At 42.9% G+C, this 25049-nt stretch overlaps 1 protein-coding gene across 4 annotated transcripts in view; it reads left to right on the plus strand.

Moving 5' to 3' along the window:
• LOC137655613 (serine-rich adhesin for platelets-like) overlaps positions 1-25049 on the plus strand; it is a 488048-nt gene that overhangs the window by 432164 nt on the left and 30835 nt on the right. For all 4 annotated transcript variants that reach the window (XM_068389519.1, XM_068389522.1, XM_068389520.1 and 1 more), the window contains 5 exons: positions 872-997; positions 1512-2542; positions 11181-11351; positions 12405-12563; positions 21598-21877. In XM_068389519.1, the coding sequence (XP_068245620.1) occupies positions 872-997; positions 1512-2542; positions 11181-11351; positions 12405-12563; positions 21598-21877 (1767 nt within the window). The remainder of the gene's footprint in view (positions 1-871; positions 998-1511; positions 2543-11180; positions 11352-12404; positions 12564-21597; positions 21878-25049) is intronic.

A 25049-nucleotide genomic window follows, 5' to 3' on the forward strand; every position in this document is an offset into this window, starting at 1 on the left:
TAACCCTCTTACCCCCAGGCTATTTGGAAATTTCCAACCCTTAACCCCCAGGGGGTTATTTTTTCCCCAGCACATTTTGCAGTATATATTTTTTAAATTGCTCTAGCAGCCTTAATTTTTGTCATAGAGAGGTCAGGTTGGTCTCATTCTCTTGGAAAATGCCTGAATTTTCTCAAAAAATTATCAAAAATATGAAAAAAAATCTTTTGCAAGGACGTACCGGTACGTCCATGGGGGTAAAGGAATGGCTTTTGTGAAACGTACCAGTACGTCCTTTGGGGGTAAAAGGGTTAATAAAGATTATTTCCATTTTCACAACTTATATAATTGATTATAAAGATGATATAAACCCAATATGAATATTTAGATATTTTGGATCCCTACGCATGTAGGTATTTTAAGGAAATGGTGATGCTGACAAAGCCGTTAAATTCTAGTTGTAATGACAACGTTATTTGTTACTAAGCTTATATACTGTGAAAAGCTGTCGAGTTATAAGCAATTTACAAATTGATACAAAACACAAACCGTTGTATCATGGTGTTCATTCCAAAAAGATCGCCATTTTGAAGTAATATTCTGACATCTTTTATTTCATTACATTTTTGTGACTCAAAGGCATTTGATGAGTAACCCACACAGGCCGATCTTCAAGTGCAGAAAATGCTGGACAACACTTGAAATTAAACAAAATTTAATGCTCTATAAAAAATATGATTAGAAACAACCGCATAATGAAATACCGTTAGAATCTTCAAAATATTGTTTTATCTAATCGCTTTATTTTCAAAGTTGTGAGCCAACTCTATCAGAGTTTATCTTAAACCCACAGAATTGAAGATCGTCCAGTTGATTTCTGTTGTTTTTGTAGGTTGACCGTGGCACAGATCCTATAGAACCACCTCCTACAACATTAGCCCAGCAACTGGTGCTGAACCAGGCAAGACAGTTTGCGCAGCAAGTTACGGAGGAGCAGAGAGCCAGCTCCCGTGACCAGGTAAACTGTTATTGCATATGATTGTTTACTCATCAAGGAGATTATAACATTTTCATTGAGTTATATTACATTTTGTAGTAATCAGTAAGAGAATATGAATATACTTGCACAGCCGCTTCTATTCACTTTCATAACGATATTAAATCAATTAGACAAAAAGGACAGAGAATTTATTCACTGTACTTTTTATCTTTTCACGATTGCTTATTTTGTTCTCGGCAATAAAATTTCTGGAATAGATATTACAAGTAATTGTATGAATACAGTCCTGAGTTTCAGCTTTATATACAATATACAGTTTTTGATTCTTGAATTGTTGAATGCTGAAATTTGCAAGTATTGAAATTTTATTGTTTTTTGTGGTTGAGTGGTAATTAAGTGTATTCCTGTTCATCCCAACATTACCATAGATGACACAACTGTTGAGAATTTGGCTCATATCACATTTTATTATAGGTATGCAAATCATCTTAATTTACTGTTCAGGGGTAAAATATAATTGTCTTTCATACAGGACACATCTCAAGCTGATGGTGCTGCGAGAGTGTCATCGACTTGGCCAACGGCAGATGCACAAAGTAATCGAGAGTCGCAGACAACGGGTGACTCGAATATGAGACTGGAAGAAGATTATGGGCTGAGTGCAGTCCGAACTCTCAGACAGATCATCAGCGATGACAGTGCCTCGTCATCGAGTCTGGACTCGAGTTCCTCGGCCACCAGCGGAGCAAGTGGCATCTCGGAGAGGAACACCAGGTTGTCCCTGCTGTGGACCTCGAGACTCCAGCGGCCAGGTGTTGATTCTGATAGTGCCGGGGAAGCGTCGAGTGTCCATAGTTCGGGTGACACTCACGCTGTTGCTGGAGCTGAAGCTAGACCTTCACAATCTGGCGAGAGAGAGGGAGCGAGTGCGGTGCGACCGAGTGAGAATTCTGGTGGGTCAGAGTTTAGACACTTTAGAGGTAGTGACGGAATTGGTAGCGATGACGACGAGGCGTTGGGAAACCCGGACTTGCCGTCGGCTCCGATGTCAGATCGTACTGCAACGCTGTGGGGTTATTATTCGAGTCGTGGTGTCATACATGCTGGGCGAAATAGAGCCACGCAGGAACGTTTAAGCGCGAGTAATGTTGTTTATAATGATGATAATAATAATACTACGGGATCCAGCTTTTTGCCATTGTTTGTAAATAACTCTCAGGTAGATAATGGTGAAAGTAATAGGGAGGGAACACAAAACTCCCAGAGTTCAAGTGTAGGTAATAGGACGTTTTTTGATAGAGGACGAACCACCACAAGGGATCCTATGCACGACACGAGTGAGGGGGATAGAGGTGCAACTTCCTTACGCTCTTCTCGACGGGGAGGAAATCGTGATCGAGACGAAGACCTCGCAATTCCTGGGCCTTCGGGTTTATCGGGGATGTCTCGCCCTTCACCTTCCTTGCAAGCTAGTCACCGCTACTCCAATTCGTCGACAATTGATCCTCAGTTTGGAGTGCGGCTCTTGAGTGGACATATTGAAAATATGCAGCGGATATGTAGGTAAGTACCACTTGGCGACAGTTATATTTCATTAAGAATTTGATGTGAGGATGATTTTTCTAAAGAAGATTTAAAAGAATATTAACCTCTTTGGAAATTTCCAACCCTTAACCCCCCAGGGGTTATTTTTTCCCCAGCACATTTTGCAGTATATATTTTTTAAATTGCTCTAACAGCCTTAATTTTTGTCATAGAGAGGTCAAGTTGGTCTCATTTTCTTGGAAAATGCCTGAATTTTCTCAAAAGATTATCAAAAATATGAAAAAAAAAAAATTTATAGCATTTTTTTGCAAGGACGTACCGGTATGTCCATGGGGGTAAAGGGATGAGTTTTGTGAAACGTACCAGTACGTCCTTTGGGGGTAAAAGGGATAATAGAGAAATTACCTAAACCTCTTCAGATTTTGATGATGACTATTGACTATATGTCATAATCTAAAAGATTCTGGTGTTAACTTTAGACATCATAAAGACATAATTATTTCCGTGAACCTTGTCTAATATTCACATGGCTATTTGCTTCAAGTCGTGCTAAAGGCCAGCAGAATAGAGGAAAAATTTAAGCACCTATAATCCATTTCTTTTAGCGATGCAGATTTGCACCGACTCGCAGCAGTGCCCTTTTAGCTTGGAAAAGTTTCCTGATCGCTGATTGGTTAAAATTATCTCGTCCAACCAATCAGCGATCAGGAAACTTTTCCTAGCTAAAAGGGCACTGCTGTGAGTCGGTGCAAATATGCATCGCTAAAAGAAATTAACTATAGTCTAATAATCTATCCCTTAACTCACACGACTTTCGTACAATAACATCTAAATGTGAAATAAGAAAGGATTAAAAAGATTAAGTAAATAAGTTGATAAAATTAATTAAACTCTTGATATATAATCCATACTCTATAAATTTTTTCAATGCCCTGAACTCGAAAAAATATACACAGAGTATTGGGTTATATCACAATCTTTATTTAATTTTATTAATTTATTTAATCCCTACTTATTTCACATTTAGATGTATGAAATTGGTGTGATTAGTTTTATAGGTTGAAATGATACCAAATGGTGTGAGTGTATTGGTATGGTTGATTAATTTGTATCATATGGTGAAGAATTGCCTTTGATGCTCCAGTGCTTGGTTTGAGGTCTAAATTTTATAATCCCTTCCCTTAACTGACTAAATGCCTGTTCATAAAATAAATTTTTAAATATTTAACTTAGCCGGTGAATATATAATAGCTGAGCCTCCGGCGGCTCGACAAAAAAAACACAAAAACTCGTGAGCGATCGCTATGAAGGTTGCGGGTGTGCCCACTAGCGCCAACTATCGGCCAGATACCGCATATACATGTAAACAGACTCAATTCTTCTCTGTCGGTCTGAACGACAAGACGTACCATTACTCGCTGTTAACCTGGAGTTTTTCAACAGTCTTGGTGAAGTACTTCCTTTTGGTTTGAGCTTTCGCAGTGCAGGTGTTTTATCTTCAACTTAAATCTTGAACTCTTTTTTGGATAGATTTAATTGTTGATGACTTTGGATTGTTTTTTGGACTTTCTTTGACTTTTAAAAATGGCCGACCCTTCCCTTAGTACGGAAGTGTGTTTTAGGCTTTTAGCAATTATCTTATCACGTTATAAATTGTTGTTGTTAATTATAGATTTTCCTCTATATATTTTATATCTCAACCGCCTTTATTAGGCCTCTTCGATTAGCTTTCCATTTATAATAAACATCAAGATAAATTTTAATGATTTGTTTATATGCGACCTTACCTATTCCTCCCCTAATCCGAGAGTAGGCGGTCCTAACTTGGAAACCGAAGTTAAACAACGTTGAGCCATTTCAATCGTAAATAACTTTTACAGAGCAAATGATTTAAAACTTGTTAAATGAATATTTTTTAGTAGATATTTTATGAAAGATTTTCTTTGAATAGTCTTCGTACTGTTTCAAAGATGAACTAACGTTTGGTTTATTTATGCTACGCAGTTTGCGCTCTATTGTTACGATAGAGAGAGAGAGAATCACGGTTTCACTTTGCAGAAAGAGTAAATCGATTCTGACGTTTTGTTCATTCTTCTTTCAAACGTAAATGTTTTAAATACTAATTTAAAGGAACTTGTTAATTTTCAATTTCTTAGTCCTTTCAGTTTTTTCCTTTGGTCAAATAACCTGTTTATTGACGAAAGGTGAGTGGGCTTTTCTCTTCGGTGTGAAATCAAGAGAAAGAGAGAGACGGAGAGAGAGAGAGGAAGAGAGAACGTTCCGATCTTTATTCTCGTCCCAAGCGAGTAACGTTGTTCTCGAGTCAGTTTTTTACTCTCGTCCCAAGTCTCTGTACGGGCAGAAAGGATAAAACGTTTTTAGTTTTTATTCTCGTCCCAAGGCACTGTACGGTGAGAGATTGAAAACGTAGTTTTGAATGAACTAGTGTTTAGTCTTCTCCCCAGTCACTGATCTTTTTATCTTAAAATATGTTTACTGTTTTTTGCTTGTATTAATGTGCTTACATTATAAGACTTATTTCGCAATTATAACCTTTTGATGTAGGGTAGAATTGCGTGCTTCAGGTAGAAATCAGTTTTATTCATGCCTAATGTGAATTGTTGAAAAATTCGATTTCAGTGAAGTAAGTGCAAAACAGAAAATCGTAGTGATAAAGTGATAATTGCGCAAAGTGTTATCAGTGTTGCGACCGAGGGTTCGTCTGTTCGTGCCTGTCGTTCGCCTAGTCCGGGACCTCTTGCAAGCTCCCAAGCCCAGGGGAGAAGTAATGTCGTACGACTTATGGGTTCGAGAGGCCTTGATCAGCGAACAGACGTTCCCTCTATGGTTTCAGGCGTGTCTCATCAAGACCGCCCCTACCATAAGACGAGCGAGACGATTTTCTCCTCGTCATCCGAAGGCTTTTCGCGTAAGAAACCGTGGAGCAAGGTTTCGAGGCCCTTTAAGCGAAAGTCAGTCCCTTTAGGACAGGTCCAGCGTCCTGGTTATAGCCATTGGGACAGCTCTGACCCTATGCAGTCATCGGAAGACTGCTCGCCGCCTAAACAAAAGCGTAACACAGGCTCCGAGAGTCTTTTTGTAGACAAGGTTTTGCAGTCAGACGTTACCCTAGTCTCTTACCGCACCCATTCCCGTTGATCCTAAATGGGTTGTACTGCAAGACATGCAGAATAAGCTTGCCTCTCTTATGGAGGACTATTCTGCTGAGCAGGTTCACGATGATCCTCGCCGCTTAGCTGATCGAGATCCTGGCCGTCAGCCGCCCAAACGAGCCTTTGCTCGTCCTGTTGACATTGACGTTACAAAGTCACGTCAGTCATGTTTTGTAGAGCCTCACTCGATGCAGTCCCGTGTTGACTCTCAGCCGCTTGTGGACGTTCAGCCGCTGCCGCTTGCTCTTGTTGACGTTCAGGACGTTCGCCAACCAGCATAGTTGACTTGTTTTGACGTTGAGCGTCAAGCACCGCAGTCAAGAGTTGTTTTGACTGCTCAGTCTAGGCAGTCAAGGCAGTCTCGAGTTGACGTCGAGCGTCCTCCCGCACCTGTTGTTGTTGCTGGTCAGTCCTTTAAGCAGTTACATGACATAGCGTCCTTGACTGCTACTGTTGCTCCTTTGCGTGTGGACTCTGCTTGTCAAGCATTGCCACCACGGCAGGTCTCTCCCTTGCTTGAGACTCGGCAATTGTCGGACAAGGTTCCTTCAGATGAGGAAGTTGCTGATCCCCCTCCTACTGATATTCCCTTGAGGACTCTGTCAGACGGAGAGGAGCCTAAAGCTGCTCAGCCCTCTATGGACTTTAAATAAATCATGCTGATTTTTAAGGATCTTTGTCCGGATCTTTTTGTAACTGCTGCTCCTCGTTCGCCTAAACGTCAGAGTTTACACTAGGCCTAGCTACTTCGAAGCCGTTGTTTTCTAAGCTAGTGCTCTCTCGCTCTTCTAAGAGAGCTTTACGTTTGCTAGGCGATTGGTTAATCACCAGGAGGAGTTTGGGGGAGACAGCCTTTGCTTTCCCTACTTTTAAGCTGGCTTATAGAGCGAGAGTCTGGTATGACACGGGAGAAGTTTTCGGCTTGGGAGTTCCTGCCTCTGCCCAGATAGACTTCTCAACCTCATAGACTCTCCCTGGCGCCTGGCCATGAGACGCTCCAAGATTTTATGGTCGACTTCAGAGCTAGACCCTCTCCTGTTAGGAGTTTTTTCGAGCGTTTGAAGTTTAGCTGTACAATTATGTCATGCATAAACAAGGCTATCAGGGATGGCTCCAATATTCTGACAGCCACGTTCTCTGCAGGAACAAGTCTATCAGGGATGGCTCCAATGATCTGGCAGCCACGTTCACTGCAGGAGTACGCAAGAGGCAAGTGCGCTCAAGGTGTTCATTGTCAAGACAAACTTCATGATGAAGTCTACCAGGCTGTCTTGACAGCATTAATGGAAGGCGACTGGATGGTCTCTCTCGACCTTCAGGATGCATACTTCCACATTCCTATACACCCGGATTACCAACCGTTTCTGAGGTTTGTTTACAGGAATGTGGGGTTCCAGTTTCGAGCCCTGTGCTTTGGCCTCAGTCCTGCTCCTCTCGTGTTTACGAGGCTCATGAGGAATGTGGCAAAATTCCTCCATCTATCGGGAATCCGAGCCTCCCTGTACTTGGACGACTGGCTTCTCAGAGCATCGTCCAGTCTTCGCTGTCTGCAGGATCTACATTGGACGTTGAGTCTGGCCAGGGAGTTGGGACTTTTGGTCAACCTAGAAAAGTCCCAACTGATCCCATCCCAGATTATTCTATATTTGGGGATGGAGATTCGCAGTCCAGTTTTTTCGGGCTTTTCCGTCTGCCACCCGAATAGAACAAGCCCTGCTCAAAGTCCAACTAATGCTGAAAAGAGAACGTTTGTTCAGTCAGGAGTTGGAACAGTCTCGTAGGGACTCTCTCATCCCTGGAGCAGTTTGTCTCGCTAGGGAGACTACACCTTCGGCCTCTCCAGTTCCATCTAGCCTCTCACTGGAACAATGACAAGACGTTAGAGACGGTTTCATTCCCAGTCTCCGAACCAGTAAAGGCATGCTTGAAATGGTGGGACAGCAATATCAGTCTGAGAGAGGGACTATCCCTAGCAGTCAAGAACCCAAACCACGTGTTGTTCTCAGACGCGTCGGATTTGGGTTGGGGTGCGACCCTGGACGGTCGGGAATGCTCGGGTCTGTGGACCTCAAGTCAGAAGAGCATGCACATCAACGGCAAGGAGCTATTAGCAGTCCACTTGGCCTTGATGAAATTCGAAAGCTTTCTTCGAAACTAAGTGGTAGAGGTCAACTCAGACAACACCACAGCTTTGGCGTACATCTCCAAGCAAGGAGGCACACACTCCCTCACGCTGTACGAGATCGCAAGGGACCTTCTCATATGGTCAAGAAATCGAGGCATCTCCCTGTTGACGAGATTCATCCAGGGGGACTTGAACGTCTTGGCAGACTGTCTCAGTCGGAGGGGTCAGGTGATACCCACGGAATGGACCCTCCACAAGGACGTGGGCAAGAGTCTTTGGGCTACTTGGGGTCAACCCACCATAGACCTCTTTGCCACCTCGTTGACCAAAAGGTTACCAATCTATTGCTCACCAGTCCTAGATACAGAAGCAATCCACATAGACGCGTTTCTACTGGATTGGTCTCATCTGGACTTATATGCATTCCCACCATTCAAGATAGTCAACAAGGTACTGCAGAAGTTCGCCTCTCACGAAGGGACAAGGTTGACCTTGGTTGCTACCCTCTGGCCCGCGAGAGAGTGGTTCACCGAGGTACTTCAATGGCTGGTAGACATTCCAAGAAGTCTTCCTCTAAGGGTAGATCTCTTACGTCAGCCCCACGTAAAGATTGTTCTTCAAAGCCTCCCCGCGCTTCGTCTGACTGCCTTCAGACTATCGAGAGACTCTCAAGAGCTCGAGGCTTTTCGAAGGAGGCAGCCAGTGCGATTGCGAGAGCTAGGAGAGCTTCTACCATCAGAGTATACCAGTCGAAGTGGGAAGTCTTTCGAGACTGGTGCAAGCCAGCATCTGTGTCCTCTTCCAGTACCTCTGTAGCCCAAATCGGAGATTTTCTTTTACATCTGAGAAATGTTCGCTCCCTCTCAGCTCCCACGATTAAGGGCTACAGGAGCATGTTGGCTTCGGTCTTTCGTCATAGAGGCTTAGATCTTTCCAACAATAAAGATCTCCAAGATCTCCTTAAGTCTTTCGAGACCTCTAAGGAACGTCGTTTGGTAACTCCTGGATGGAACTTAGACGTGGTCCTAAGGTTCCTCATGTCAGACAGGTTTGAGCCATTACATTCAGCCTCCCTGAAGGATCTCACCCTCAAGACGCTTTTCTTAGTGTGCTTGGCTTCGGCTAAAAGGGTCAGTGAAATTCATGCCTTCAGTAAGAACATCGGCTTTTTTTACAGAAAAAGCCACATGTTCACTTCAACTTGGTTTCCTGGCCAAAAATGAACTGCCTTCTCGTCCTTGGCCTAAGTCTTTTGATATACCTTGCCTGTCAGAGATCGTAGGCAACGAACTTGAAAGAGTGCTGTGTCCAGTTAGAGCTCTTAAGTTCTACTTAGCTCGTACTAAGTCCTTACGAGGTGGATCTGAGGCATTATGGTGCTCAGTTAAGAAACCATCATTGCCTATGTCAAAGAATGCTTTGTCATATTTTATCAGATTTTTAATACGAGAGGCTCATTCTCACTTGAATGAAAAAGACCGATGCTTGCTTAAGGTTAAGACGCACATAGTAAGAGCTATAGCAAATTCCGTGACCTTTAAGCAAAATAAATCTCTGCAAAGTATTATGGACGCGACCGTTTGGAGAAGCAAATCGGTATTCGCGTCATTTTACTTAAAAGATGTCCAGACTCTTTACGAGGACTGCTACGCACTGGGTCCATTCGTTACAGCGAATGCAGTAGTGGGTAAGGGTTCTACCACTACATTCCCTTAATTCCAATATCCTTTTAATCTGCTCTTGAAATGTTTTTTAATTGGGTTGTACGGAAGGCTAAGAAGCCTTTCGCATCCTTTTTTGATTTGGCGGGTGGTCAAATGTCATTTCTTGAGAGCGCCCAGATTAGGGGTTTGATGAGGTCCTGTTGTATGGGTTGCAGCCCTTGATACTTAGCTCCTGGGAGTCTTTCAGCATCCTAAGAGGATCGCTGGGCTTCGTGAGGAAGACAGACTAATATGGCAGAGTAATCGTCTAAGTCAACTTCCTTACCAGGTACCTATATATATTTGGGTTTTGTTATGATATAACTGTCAAAAACTCTAAGCATATACGCTGTAAACTTAATTAACTCTGGTCTCTACCCACCACCATGGGTGTGAATCAGCTATTATATATTCACCGGCTAAGTTAAATATTTAAAAATGATATTTTAATTATAAAATAAATTTTTGAATATACTTACCCGGTGAATATATAAATTAAAGGCCCCCCCCTTCCTCCCCGATAGAGACCCAGCGGGATGAGAAGAATTGGGTCTGTTTACATGTATATGCGGTATCTGGCCGATAGTTGGCGCTAGTGGGCACACCCGTAACCTTCATAGCGATCGCTCGCGAGTTTTTGTGTTTTTTCTGTCGAGCCGCCGGAGGCTCAGCTATTATATATTCACCGGGTAAGTATATTCAAAAATTTATTTTATAATTAAAATATCATTTTTCACCCTTTAGTGGCAGCCCTTTTTGGGTAGTGAAATATCGTAAGAAAAAGGGTTTTATTAAGTGCTCGAGCTCCTTAAATTTTTACGCAAGAGACTTCATGCTGGTCACATTCTATTTGCAAGTGATTGAACTATACTTTACAATCATAAATATTCCTCAGAGGAGGAATATCTTTGGAATTTACAGTAGTTATTTCAATTTTTTAACCCTTTTACCCCCAAAGGACGTACTGGTACGTTTCACAAAACTCATCCCTTTACCCCCATGGACGTACCGGTACGTCCTTGCAAAAAACTGCTATTCACATTTTTTTTTTACATATTTTTAATAATTTTTTGAGAAACTTCAAGCATTTTCCAAGAGAATGAGACCAACCTGACCTCTCTATGACGAAAATTAAGGCTGTTAGAGTAGTTTAAAAAAAATATACTGCAAAATGTGCTTGAAAAAAAAATAACCCCCTGGGGTTAAGGGTTGGAAGGTTCCAAATAGCCTTGGGGTAAAAGGGTTAACACTTTTGTTAAGTTGAAACTGCGTATGTTTTTTTAAAGGATTTTTAAAGATATAAAGGGAGAACATTAGTTTCATTCAAATATACATTATTTGATTTGAATAAGAAATCGTAAAGATAATTTCCTTTGTCTTTAAAACCAGTGTTACGGTGCGAGGGGAGACTTTCCTTTGGCTCCGGGAGAATGAATAGTAATCACTGTCCCTGGAAGTCTGTTGCTCTTTTTTTTCCCATTAAGTGCGGGGTTTGTGTATACAGTAAGCACATTTCCATGTATAATTTTTCAAACTGGCAGCAATTTGTCAGTTTTGGATAAAGGAATCTGCAGAAAAGAAGGGTGGACTGTAGCTTACTTAAAATGGAGCTGCAAGTAATAGAATGTTTAATAATAAAGCTTGCAATTTTTCAGGGCCCACTTGGAAATAACTCGGCACCGACACGAAATTAGGCGTCTGGAACAGATCCGCTCCATGTTGTACGACATCCAGCGTCAAATTCACTCCTTGCGTGCATCTGTCGATCAGTCAATAGAAGATTTAAGTGGATCGTTAGGAGACATTGCCAATTCTCCCAGTCAGAGGTGAGTGTAAGCTTAGTGAACCTTTGTAGAGCATGTAATCCCTGATATATTTTCTTTTTTACTTGAGATATTGGAGAAAGGCAAAGGAAAAGTTTGTAAAATCAGTTATATTATTGTTCTGAGCCAATACCTATATACATACATACATACATATACCAAGGCACTTCCCCCAATTTTGGGGGGTAGCCGACATCAACAAATGAAACAAAAACAAAAAAGGGGACCTCTATTCTCTACGTTCCTCCCAGCCTAACAAGGGACTCAACTGAGTTCAGCTGGTACTGTTAGGGTGCCACAGCCCACGCTCCCCTATATATTAAATATAAATAGATATGTATGGTTATGGATTAGCGTAAATAGACCAGTGAATAATTAAGTACTGTATACAATTGTGCAAAGTCAGTCCTTATTTACAGTATATATGTATGGATATAGAGTAGCCCAAATAGATCAGCAGTGTTTGTTGGTTTCTGTCTCCTCCACGAGGTGGGGAAACATCAATGATTTATATGCATTTCCTGGTACAGCTGGAGCTATCAAAGGTTTTAGTGCCGTTAGGGTCCCGGCCAAGTTTACCACCCTAGTAGGTCTTGGGGTCAAAGTCTAAGACTTCCCCATGCTGGTCATATAATAAAAAATCCTGACATCATTTATCATGTCTAGAGAGGTAACTTATGAAGAACTACCGCTATCATAAAACTAATATGTAAAGAATTCTTGCTAGGGAAGACCTGATAAGTATAAAGTTTTCTTTTGAATAAGAAATAATCTGAAGGACCTACACAATGTCCCTTGAACTCTCAGGTGCAATGTATGTTTTTCTAATTCCTAAGCCTTTTCCTTTTATGGCTCTTGCCTTTAAATCTTATTTTCCTTTAAGCTCTCCAGCTTGTCCTATGTTCTTATAAGCAAATCTTTTCTTTTCATTAAAAGATAGAAATTTGATCTATTCATATGAGAGCTTAAAGTTGTGACACGAATTAATGAATAAGATGACAAAACTTAAATCTTTCAAGGTTGTGTCTAGATACTATATTATTTCATTCTCTTCAGCAATCGGCCAAATGAAGATGACACCCCAATGCCTAACCCCAACACCGCGGGTGCAAGTCCTCGATCGCTCTGTCACCGTCCACGAACGGCCCCTAGGTCTGTTGCAAGGTTGCAGAGAGGGCCCTTCGGGACAAGGACACGCTCACGTCATGCGCACAGGTACGAAGCTTTTGGAGGCCTTAATTTGAATGTTAGAGAATGGTTTACGCTATAAGTTGTAATATTTTACTATATTTTTTATGATAGAAGGTTACAAGTGTTTATTTTTATCAGGGTATTTTGTTTTAGTTTTCAAAATTATTTTCAAAATGTGTGACCATTCATCCGTGCTTTTTAAGTTATATGGATTTTGATTGATTAATGTTTTTATTAGGCATAAGATATTTCTCTTGAAAGTGGATTGGCGATGAATTGTTTTACTTTACTAAACATGGATTTGATAGAATTAGTTCACCAAACATGGATTTGATAATTAGTTTTACTTTTTGCAACAAGTAGTTTATCCGGATTTTCATTTTTCAATATTAAACTTACCCGATGATCATATAGCTGTCAGCTCTGCTGCCCGACAGAAAAAACCTACGGGCGGAATACGCCAGCGATCGCTATACAGGTGGGGGTGTACATCAACAGCGCCATCTGTCAAGTAGGTACTCAAGTACTCGATGTCAACAAAGAACCAATTTTCTCTCTGTCGTGCCACTGGCAAGACCTACTAAATACGCCGTTCCTAACTGGATTTGTTTTCACAACTATTTGGTGAAGTACACTATTCCAGTTTTGAGCTTTCGCTGTGCAGGGGTTTTATCTTCATTTCAAAACTTGATCTCGTTTTGTATAGTTTTAATTATGGTGACAAAGAGAGTATGGACTCTCTTTCACTTTTAAATGGCCGACCCTTCCCTTAGACGGAAGTGTGTTTAGGTTTTTAGTAATTGTGCTTAACACGTTATAGATCTATATTTTATATCTCTCCGCCTTTATTAGGCCTCTTCGATTAACTTTACTTTTATTATAAACATATAAAAATAAATTTTTATGTTTTGTTTATATGCGACCTTTCCTGATAGTAGGCTGTCCTAACTTGGAACCGAAGTTAATCAACGTTGAGCCCGTTATATCGTATTTAACCTTTAAAGAATTTATAACTTTTTAAATTTAATGTTTTATGAAAGAATTTCTTTGATAGTCTCGTACTTTTTTTTCAAAGATGAACTAACGTTTAGTTTTTTAGTCTACGCAGTTGTTGACGTTCAGGACGTTCAACATGCGCTCTATCGTTACGATAGAGAGAGAGTGTATCACGGTTTCACTTTGCAGTAAGAGTAAACCGATTCTAGCGTTTCGTTCATTCTTTCTTAGCTTTAATGGTTTAAATTCTAAATTAAAGGAACTTTTTATTTGGAAAACCTTTCAGTTTTTTCCTTTAGCATATATCATGTTTTGACGATATATAATTGGGCTCTTCTCTCAGGTGCGAAATCTAGAGAGAAAGAGAGAGATAGAGACGGAGGGAGAGAGAGGAGAAAAAAACGTTTTGTTCAAGCGGGTAACGTTGTTCTCGTTTTACTCTCCTCCCTAGTCGCTGTAGGGGAAGAAGGTTAAACGTTTCTAGGGTTTTATTCTTGTTCCCAGACTATGTGCGGTGAGAGATTGTAAACGTAGTTTATTTGAACTAGTGTTTAGTCTTTTTCCCAGCCACTGAATTCTTTATCTTTATATATGTTTTCTGTTGCATTATACGACTGTTTTCGCAATCACTACCTTTTAATGAAGGGTAGAATTGCGTGTTTCAGGTAGAAATCAGTAAAAGTTTCGATTTCAGTGAAATAAGTGCAAAACAGAAAATCAAAGTGATAAAGTGATATGCGCAAAGTGTTACAGTGTTGCGTCCGAGGGTTCGTCTGTTCGTGCCTGTCGTTCACCTAGTCCGGGACCTCTTGCAAGCTCCCAAGCCCAGGGGAGAAGTAATGTCGAACGACTTATGGGTTCCTCAGGCCTTGATCAACGAACAGACGTTTCCCTCCGTGGTTTCGGGCGTATCTACCCAAGATCGCCCCACCCACACAAAGACGAGAGAGCCCATTTACTTCTCGTCTGCGGAAGAGGTTTCTCGCAAGAAACCTTGGACCAAGGTCTCGCAGCTTTTTAAGTGCAAGTCGGTCCCTTCCGCGAAAGTCCAACGGCCCAGGTGTAGCCACTGGGTCAGTTCGGACTCGCTGCAGTCTTCCGATGACTGCACACCTCCTAAGAGAGGTAAAGCGGTACCGCAACAGGCAGTAACTCCGTCTGTTGCCGCACCCGCTGTTTTAGACCCTCAGTCACAACGGACAGTAGCTCCGTCCGTTGCCGCTTTTGTAGACCCTAAGTGGTCTTTACTGCAGTCTATGCAGACTCAGTTAGCTGCGGTTATGCAGGAGTTTCGTGCGGAGAAGGTTGACACTGCTCCCGTTAGCCTACAACCTGCCACGGTTGTGCGCCCAGCTCACGCTGAGGCTGCCTGCTCCCACACTCTGGCTGCGGAGAGGTTGGCGCTGCACCCGTTAGCCTACAACCTGCCACGGTTGTGCGCCCAGCTCACGCTGAGGCTGCCTGCTCCCACACTCCGGCTGCGGAGAGGTTGGCGCTGCACCCGTTAGCCTACAACCTGCCACGGTTGTGCGCCCAGCAGACGCTGAGGCTGCCTGCTCCCACACTCCGGCTGTGAGAGCTCCTCCACCCATGCGCAGTCGACCCTGCCAAACGCATGCTGACTCCCACAGACGCACGGAGCACTCCGTTGCCGTGCGTGAGCTACCACAACAACAGGAGGGTGGAGTTAAGCTGCCGTGTTTTGACACGGTGCGTCAGCCTCCGCAACCCACTGTGGTTACTGCCACTCGCCCGCAGCAGACTAGTCAGTCAGGAGTTGAGGCTTCCCCACACAGCTTTGGTTGTTGCCAGCTCTCAGACTGTCAAGCAGTTACATGACGTTGCCTTCTGGTCTGCTACTAATGCACCAGTGCTGCATGTCCTCACGCACCTGTTGTGGTTGACAGTTCAGTTTTTTGACAGTTCACAGACTGTCAAGCAGTTACATAACGTTGCCTTCTGGTCTGCTGCTAATGCACCAGTGCTGTATGTCCTCACGCACCTGTTGTGGTTGACAGTTCAGTTTTTGACAGTTCACAGACTGTCAAGCAGTTACATAACGTTGCCTTCTGGTCTGCTGCTTATGCACCAGTGAGACCCTCACTGAGATAACCTAGCCTTTCTCGGACAAGGTTCCTGTAGATGAGAAAGTGCTGTTCTCCCTCCTACTGATATTCCTTTGAGGACTCTGTCATTTGGAGAGGAGCCTTAAGCTGCTTAGCCTCCTATGGACTTTAATTAAAGCATAACAAGGCTTCCAGGGATGGTAAATGGTTCCGCTTCAGTCGCTAACCCCGTCTGTTGCCACACCTGCTCCCGTAGACCCTAATGGGCTTTGCTGCAAGACATGCAGTCCAAGCTTGTGTCCTTGATAGAGGACTTTTTACGGAGAAGAACCTTCTGGCCAACAACCTTCCTACCGGTTGGTTGTGCGCCCTGTTGACACTGAGGTATCCTTCTCGCGTCCGCCAGTTGAGGTGGTTCCTCCACCGATGCGACCCAGTGTGGGTTGCCAGTCGCACGTTGACGTTAAGCGACGCTCGGAGGTGGTTGTTGAAGTGTGTCACTAGGCAGACGTTCAACAACCAGCAGAGGTGACTTGTTGTGACGCAGTGCGTCAACCTCAGCAACCCGGTAGGGTGTTGACTGCACAACCCAGACACTCTAGACAGTTTCGGGTTGACGCTGTACTTCCTCGCGTCCCCATGGTTGACAGTTCACAGACTGTGCAGCAGTACCATGATATTGCGTCCGGCTCCGTCACGCATCCACCAGTGCGACCGGATTCAGCGAGTCAGACGTTGCCCACTCCGTTGCCGTGTCCTCATCAGTTTCGGATAAGGAACCCTCTGATGAGGACGTTGCTGAACTAGACGATCAACCCCCAGCCCTGCTATCCATCCAGAAGATGCTGAAGAAGGAACGCTGCCCTGTCAGGCTGTGGATGAGTCTGGTAAGGACACTGTCATCCGTGGTTCTTTTGTGTCACTTGGAAGACTACACCTCCGTCCTCTTCTGTATCATCTAGCTTTTCACTGGAAAAAGGACAAGACGCTAGAAGCGGTCTCGATCCCGGTTTCCGGAAAGATAAAGTCTGGTCTGACTTGGTGAAAGGACTTTATCAACCTTAGAAAGGGTCTTCCCCTGACTGTTCAGACTCCCAACCACGTTCTCTTCTCGGACGCATCGGACGTAGGCTGGGGTGCGACATTAGGCGGTAGGGAATGCTCGGGATTATGGAACTCGAGTCAAAGGACAATGCATTTCAACTGCAAGAAGCTACTGGCAGTACGTCTGACCTGGAAAAGCTTCAGGTCTCTCCTTCAAGGCAAAGTGGTGGAGATGAACTCGGACAACACCCGGCTTTGACGTACATCTCCAAGCAAGGAGGGACCTACTGTCTGACATGGTACGAGATCGCAAGGGACCTCCTCACCTGGTCAACAGGTCTAGACTTTTCACTAGTAACGAGGTTCATCCAAAGCAACTGGAATGTCATAGCAGATTGTCTCAGTAGGAAGGGACAAATAATTCCAACAGTTTGGACCCCCCACAAGGATGTATGCAAGAGACTTTGGGCCACCTGGGGCCAGCCAACCATAGATCTCTTCGCAACCTCGATGACCAAGAGGCTCCCAATAGTTTGCTCACCTATCCCGGACCCAGCAGTAGTTCATATAGATGCCTTTCTACTAGATTGGTCACATCTAGATCTATATGCATTCCCTCCGTTCAAGATTGTCAACAAGGTACTGCAGAAGTTCGCCTCTCACGAAGGGACAAGGTTGACGCTAGTTGCTTCCCTCTGACCCGCGAGAGAATAACTCACCAAGGTACTTCGATGGCTAGTAGACGTTCCCAGAACACTTCCCCTAAGGGTGGACCTTCTACGTCAGCCACGCGTAAAGAAGGTACACCAAGGCCTCCACGCTCTTCGTCTGACTGCCTTCAGATTATCGAAAGACTCTCGAGAGCTAGAGGCTTTTCGAAGGAGGCAACCAGAGCGTTTGCTAGAGCAAGGAGAACATCCACCCTTAGAATCTACCAATCGAAGTGGGAAATCTTCCGAAACTGGTGCAAGTCAGTATCCGTATCCTCGACCAGTACCTCTGTAACTCAAATAGCTGACTTTCTCTTATATCTGAGGAAAGAACGATCTCTTTCAGCTCCCACTATCAAGGGTTACAGAAGCATGTTGGCATCAGTCTTCTGTCACAGAGGCTTAGATCTTTCCAACAATAAAGATCTACAAGACCTCCTTAAGTCTTTTGAGACCACGAAGGAGCGTCGTTTGGTTACACCTGGTTGGAATTTAGACGTGGTACTAAGATTCCTTATGTCAGACAGGTTCGAACCGCTTCAATCAGCCTCCCTGAAAGATCTCACCTTTAAGACTTTTTTCCTGATATGCTTAACCACAGCTAAAAGAGTCCGTGAGATTCATGCCTTCAGCAAGAACATCGGATTCTCATCCGAAACGGCTACATGTTCTACAACTTGGTTTTCTAGCCAAACACGAGCTGCCTTCTCGGCCTTGACCAATATCGTTCGATATTCCAAACTTATCGCATGGTTTGAAATGAACTAGAAAGAGTATTATGTCCTGTAAGAGCTCTTAAGTTCTATTTAAAAACCTTTACGAGGCCCGTCTGAAGCTTTATGGTGTTCAGTTAAGAATTCATCTTTGCCTTTGTCAGAGAATTCTTTATCCTATTTTATCAGACTGTTAATACGAGAAGCTCATTCCCATCTGAATGAGGAAGACCAAGCTTTGCTGAAGGTAAGGACACACGAAGTTACAGCTGTCGCAACTTCCGTGGCCTTTAAACAAAATAGATCTCTGCAAAGTATATTCGACGCAACTATTGGAAAAGCAAATCAGTGTTCGCGTCTTTTATCTTAAGAATGTCCAGTCTCTTTATGAGAACTGCTACACTCTGGGACCATTCGTAGCAACGAGTGCAGTAGTGGTGAGGGCTCCACCACTACAATTCCCTAATTCCATAACCTTTTTAATCTTTCTCTTGAAATGTTTTATTATTATTTTGGGTTGTCCGGAAGGCTAAGAAGCCTTCCGCATCCTACTTGATTTGGCGGGTGGTCAAAGTCATTTCTTGAGAAGCGCCTAGATTAGAGGTTTTGATGAGGACCTTTAGTATGGGTTGCAACCCTTCATACTTCAGCTCCTAGGAGTCGCTCAGCATCCTATGAGGATCGCGAGGCTCAGTAAGGAAGACGTACTTGAAAAGGCAGAGTAATTGTTCAAGTCTACTTCCTTACCAGGTACTTATTTATTTTATGTTTGTTATTTTGAATAACTGCTAAAATGAAATACGGAATACTTAGCTCATAATAATGTCAACATGTAATGCTGGTCTCTACCCACCCCCCTGGGTGTGAATCAGCTATATGATCATCGGGTAAGTTTAATATTGAAAAATGTTATTTTCCTTAGTAAAATAAATTTTTGAATATACTTACCCGATGATCATAAATTAAAGGACCCACCCATCCTCCCCAATAGAGACCCAGTGGACAGAGGAGAAAATTGGTTCTTTGTTGACATCGAGTACTTGAGTACCTACTTGACAGATGGCGCTGTTGATGTACACCCCCACCTGTATAGCGATCGCTGGCGTATTCCGCCCGTAGGTTTTTTCTGTCGGGCAGCAGAGCTGACAGCTATATGATCATCGGGTAAGTATATTCAAAAATTTATTTTACTAAGGAAAATAACATGTTGTGTGGATTTAGAATGTGTCTAGCTTGAGTATTATTAAGTTGTAAGTATTTTAACCCTTTTACCCCCAAAGGACGAACTGGTACGTTTCACAAAACTCATCCCTCTACCCCCATGGACGTACCGGTACGTCCTTGCAAAAAAATGCTGTTAAATTTTTTTTTTTTCATATTTTTGATAATTTTTTGAGAAAATTCAGGCATTTTCCAAGAGAATGAGACCAACCTGACCTCTCTATGACAAAAATTAAGGCTGTTAGAGCAATTTAGAAAATATATACTGCTAAATGTGCTGGGGTAAAAATATCCCCTTGGGGGTTAAAGGTTGCAAATTTCCAAAGAGCCTGGGGGTAAAAGGGTTAAGAAATCGACAAGATATATTTCTAAACACTTGTGGTATCAGTGGAAGGACATAATCTCAAATAAGTTAAAATTGTAACTCAGTCAAATGAAAATAGTTTTGACACCTATATTGAAAGGGACCTTAGACAAAAACATGAAGGGTAAAAACAATATAATGAGACATGGAGGGATGGTGTAGATATCCTTGAATATCATCTTCAGTTTGCTGTGCAAACTACAATTAAAGTGTCATGTAGTGTTCAGCTAGAGAAAAATTGTTTGACAGTAGTAATAGACTTTGATCACCAATTCAGTCCATGATTCCTTATACAATACAACCTGCTTATCCATTGGATACAAGTTCCCATCCTATCCTTGAATAACTTAATTTCTAGGATCGTAGGGCCCCTTAACCCTTTTACCCCCAGGCTATTTGGAAATTTCCAACCCTTAACCCCCAGGGGGTTATTTTTTTCCCAGCACATTTTGCAGTATATTTTTTTTAAATTGCTCTGACAGCCTTAATTTTTGTCATAGAGAGGTTAGGTTGGTCTCATTCTCTTGGAAAATGACTGAATTTTCTCAGAAAATTATCAAAAAGATGAAAAAAAAAAATTTATAGCATTTTTTTGCAAGGACGTACCGGTACGTTCATGGGGATAAAGGTATGGCTTTTGTGAAACGTACCAGTACGTCCTTTGGGGGTAAAAGGGTTATCGTTTTTCGTTGTAAAAAAATCATGCTCAACGATGCTGTAATGATAAATTAAGCAATTAGTATAGTACATTGTTGTAATAATAACAATGCAGTAACATATGATTTTGCTTATATTTCACTGACCCCAACCTAGTACTGTATTATATTGATTTTGCTAAATTCTTTAAAGCACCTGCTCGATTGACTAGGTAGATTAGACATACAGTATACGGCTACCCCTAAGAATAGGGTAGCGTTTCCTACTAATGTTCGGCACAAGGAACATCCGCCATTTTTACTTTTGTCTTTTGTCGAAAAAATTTTGATTAACTTTTTTTTTTATCCTTAATTTTTTTTTATCCAAAATATTCTATTGGATAAAGTCATGAACATAGATTACCCTGTTACCTCTAGATCCAACACAAAATGAATTAACATTCTGAACCGTGGATATTATATACATGGATTCCATTGTAATAATTTCAAGTGCTATTTTAGATTAACCCTTTTACCCCCAGGCTATTTGGAAATTTCCAACCCTTAACCCCCAGGGGGTTATTTTTTTCCCAGCACATTTTGCAGTATATTATTTTTAAATTGCTCTAACAGCCTTCATTTTTGTCATATAGAGGTCAGGTTGGTCTCATTCTCTTGGAAAATGCCTGAATTTTCTCAAAAAATTATCAAAAATATGAAAAAAAAAATTTTATAGCATTTTTTTGCAAGGACGTACCGGTACGTCCATGGGGGTAAAAGGATGGCTTTTGTAAAACGTACCAGTACGTCCTTTGGGGGTAAAAGGGTTAACATAATTTTCTATGTAAAGGTATATCAAAATAATCCCTATTTATTTTTTTAAAAGGGGAATTTCTTGTAGAGAGCATTCAATAAAAGACATTCTATGTCAGTTGTCGGGTTCTTTATCTATCTAGATGTCTTAAAGGTTTTTTTCTGGTTTTAATCAAACATTTTTTATTAAAAAAAAAAAAAAATTTGAATGGAATAGCCTATTAAATTTTGGTCAGCTCATCTTGTATGTCTTAGGGGCTGTATATTTTTAGTGGGCTTAAATTCATAGAAGAAAAGAAAAATTACTACATTTTTAAAGTGGCCTGAGTAGAAATGTACAGTACAGTATATATAACATTTTATTGTAAGGCTTTCTTTTTTATGGAAATTTAAATTTTGTTGATTTTTCTAAAAAAGAAAACTTCAATGTACGGATATTATTTTCCATAGAATTTTACTCAGTAATATGAAACTTTATGATGATTTTTCTTTCCAGTTCATGGTCCATGCCTCCCAGCGTGTTCCGAAGAATCACACGTTTACGCTCGGTCCGCACTCGGTATCATCTTCCTGGTCTGTGTACGCCGTTGAGGGGAGCAAATGGCACAACAAACGAGCCAAATAGGGAAAGGTTACCGCTTAGGTCGATAAGGGATCCGCTCGACCTCACTCCGCTAACAGGGGCTGTTATTGGTCCGTTGCCTACGCCCCCGCCGGACGAACGTCATGGGTCCAGAGTTGCGTCAGGAGACTCAAATCTTACTCAGACGCGAACTGTAAGTTTTTATTTACCAGTTTCTTGAAAGAATTTTGTAATGACGATGTTGGTCTGTACAGTTGTATGCTCTGTATTACATTTTTATGAAGACGTATTGGTCAAGGCTTTACATTATTTATTTTGAGTTATGTATTATAATACCCTTTAAGATTGGGATAATAACGGTAGATAACTGGGGAGGGTGGGCTGTAGCACCCTAGCAGTACCAGCCGAACTCGGTTGAGTCCCTTGTCAGGCTAGGAGGAACATAGAGAGGAGAGGTCCCCTTTTTTGTTTCATTTGTTTGATATCGGCTACCCCCCAAAATTGGGGGAAGTGCCTTAGTATATGTACTGTATGTATGTATGATTGGGGATACCTTAACCTGATGAAAGGGTTTGTGTATTGCCATGATCAGCAAAGTTGTACTAGTCAGGGCCACCCATACTTAAGTTGGTTTGTTGTGATTGATCAGACAAATGTCTTCCCCCATCACCAATCCGCAGTGGCCAGCGTGTGATGAAAATTAGCCGAACCCAAGACATGTCTCAGGCCTTAGCCCTGCAGTGGACTAGAAACCTTTGCATTTGTTGTTATTGTGTTATAATATGATTTTTACAGGGTAAAGCAGCCCTACTTGTAGCCCAAGATTAAAAGTTTTCAGATGTATTTTATTTTATTATACTTAAATGTTCTGTAAAAATCCTGTTTTCAATATTTAACTTAGCCGGTGATTATATAGCTGCAACTCTGTTGCTCGACAAACAACTCTACGGTAAAAACTCGCCAGCGATCGCTACACAGGTTGCGGGTGTGCCCAACAGCGCCATCTGTCGACCAGATACCCAGTTCTCAATGTAAACAAAGACTCAATTTTCTCTCTGTCGCCGTGTCGGCAAGACGTACTTTACTCGCTGTTGCTAAACTGGAGTTTTTCACATCTAATTGGTGAAGTACTATATTCTAGTTTTGAGCTTTCGCTGTGCAGGGTTTTTCTTCACACAAATCCTTGAACTCTTTTTGATAACGGATTCTTTGTTGATGACTTTTTGATCGTTTTTTGGAATTTCCCTTGACCAATTCAAAATGGCTGACCCTTCACAAGTCCCCAAATTTAGGAAATGCAATGCTAGGGACTGTTCTAGGCGTCTTCCGAAGGCTTCTATCGACCCTCACACTGTTTGTTCCAATTGTCGGCATAAAACCTGTCAATTGGAAGATCGGTGTGAGGAGTGCGTTGGCCTTTCGGAATTCGATTTTATCGAATTTCAAAAGTACACACGTAGGCTAGAGAGAGATAGAGTTAGGAGAAGTTCTTCTCGTTCTATTGATATATCCTCTCCTCATGCCCCACAACCTATTCCTTCCCCTGTAGTGGTTGCTCCTAACCCCCCTCCTGGCACTCAGGAACCATCGATGGCTGATATGATGCGTGCCATCCAGGCTCTGGGTGAGAGAGTTGAGTCCCTTGCTAGTGACCGTAATCAGCTCATGGCGGATGTGAAGGAGCTTAAGTGCCAAAGTGCAGTGGGAAGTGCTAAAGTGCCAAGTGATAGTGTTGTGGACAGTGTTGCGCTTGAGGGTTCGTCTGTTCGTGCCTGTCGTCCTCCTAGTCCGGGACCTCTTGCAAGCTCCCAAGTCCAGGGGAGAAGCAATGTCGTACGACGCATGGGTTCGAGAGGCTTTAATCAGCGAACAGACGTTCCCTCCGTGGTATCGGGCGTAACTACCCAAGATCGCTCCTACCTAACTAAGACGAGAGAGCCCATTTATACCTCGTCTTCTGAAGGTGTTTCTCGCAAGAAACTTTGGACCAAGGTCTCGCGACCGTTAAAACGTAAATCGGTCCCTTCAGCACAAGTCCAACGGCCCGGTTGTAGCCACTGGGTCAGTTCGGACTCGTTGCCGTCATCCGATGACTGCTCACCGCCTAAGAGAGGCAAAGCGGTACCGCTTCAGACAGTAACACCGTCTGTCGCCGCACCTGCTCCCGTAGACCCTAAGTGGTCTCTACTGCAAGACATGCAGTCTAAACTTACGTCTCTGATGCAGGACTTTCGTGCGGAGAAGGTTGCTGCCGTACCAGCTAGTGCAGTACCTAGCCTACAACCCTCCACGCGATCGGTTGTGCGTCCTGTGGACGCTGAGGTAACCTTCTCACGCACACCAGTTGAGAGAGTTCCTCCACCCATGCGTTCCAGTTTGATCTGCCAGCCGCATGTTGACGTTAAGCGTCGCACGGAGGTTGCCGTTGACGTTCTGGATATTCAACAACCGTCAGAGTTGCTTTGTTTTGACGCGGTGCGTCAACCTCCGCAACCTAGTGTGGTTTCCACTGCGCACCCACATCAGTCTAGACAGTCTGGAGTAGACGCTGTGCGTCCCCGCGCTACCATGGTTGTTGCCAGCTCACAGACTGGGCAGCAGTTCCATGACGTTGCGTCCGGCTCAGTCACGCATGCACCAGTGCGACCGGACTCAACGAACCAGCCGTTACCCACTCCGTTGCCGTTTCCTCATCAGTTGTCGGATGAGGAACTTTCTGATGATGATGTTGCTGCACATATAGATGAACCACAATCAGAATTGGACGAGCCTAAGTCTACTCAACCCTCTTTGGACTTTAGAAAAGTTTTGGCCATTTTCAAAGAGCTGTTTCCTGACCAGTTTGTTTCTGTGGCTCCTTGTTCTCCGCCTTCAGAGTTTGTTTTAGGTATGCCGTCTACCACTCCTGCCTTTACTAGACTCGTCCTCGCACGCTCGTCCAAGAGAGCTTTGCGGGTGATAGGAGAATGGTTGCAGTCCAAGAAGAGTTTAGGGAAGACAGCCTTTGCTTTTCCCCCTGCTAGACTCTCTTCTAGATCGAGCGTCTGGTATGCCACGGGAGAAGTTCTCGGCTTGGGAGTTCCTGCCTCTGCCCAGGGCGACTTCTCAAGTCTTGTAGACTCTCCCCGCCGCCTTGCCATGAGACGCTCAAAGATATGTTGGTCATCTTCGGACCTGGACCACCTTTTGAAAGGAATCTTTAGGGCCTTCGAAGTTTTTAACTTCTTAGACTGGTGTCTAGGAGCCCTAAGCAGGAAGATCTCTTCGACAGATAAAGAGACTTCCTTGCTCATTATGTCCTGCATGGACAAGGCCGTACGTGATGGGTCTAATGAGCTTGCTGCATCATTTGTGTCCGGAGTCCT

This window comes from Palaemon carinicauda, chromosome 16 (assembly GCF_036898095.1).
Source record: "Palaemon carinicauda isolate YSFRI2023 chromosome 16, ASM3689809v2, whole genome shotgun sequence".
Taxonomy (NCBI): Eukaryota; Metazoa; Arthropoda; class Malacostraca; order Decapoda; family Palaemonidae; genus Palaemon; species Palaemon carinicauda.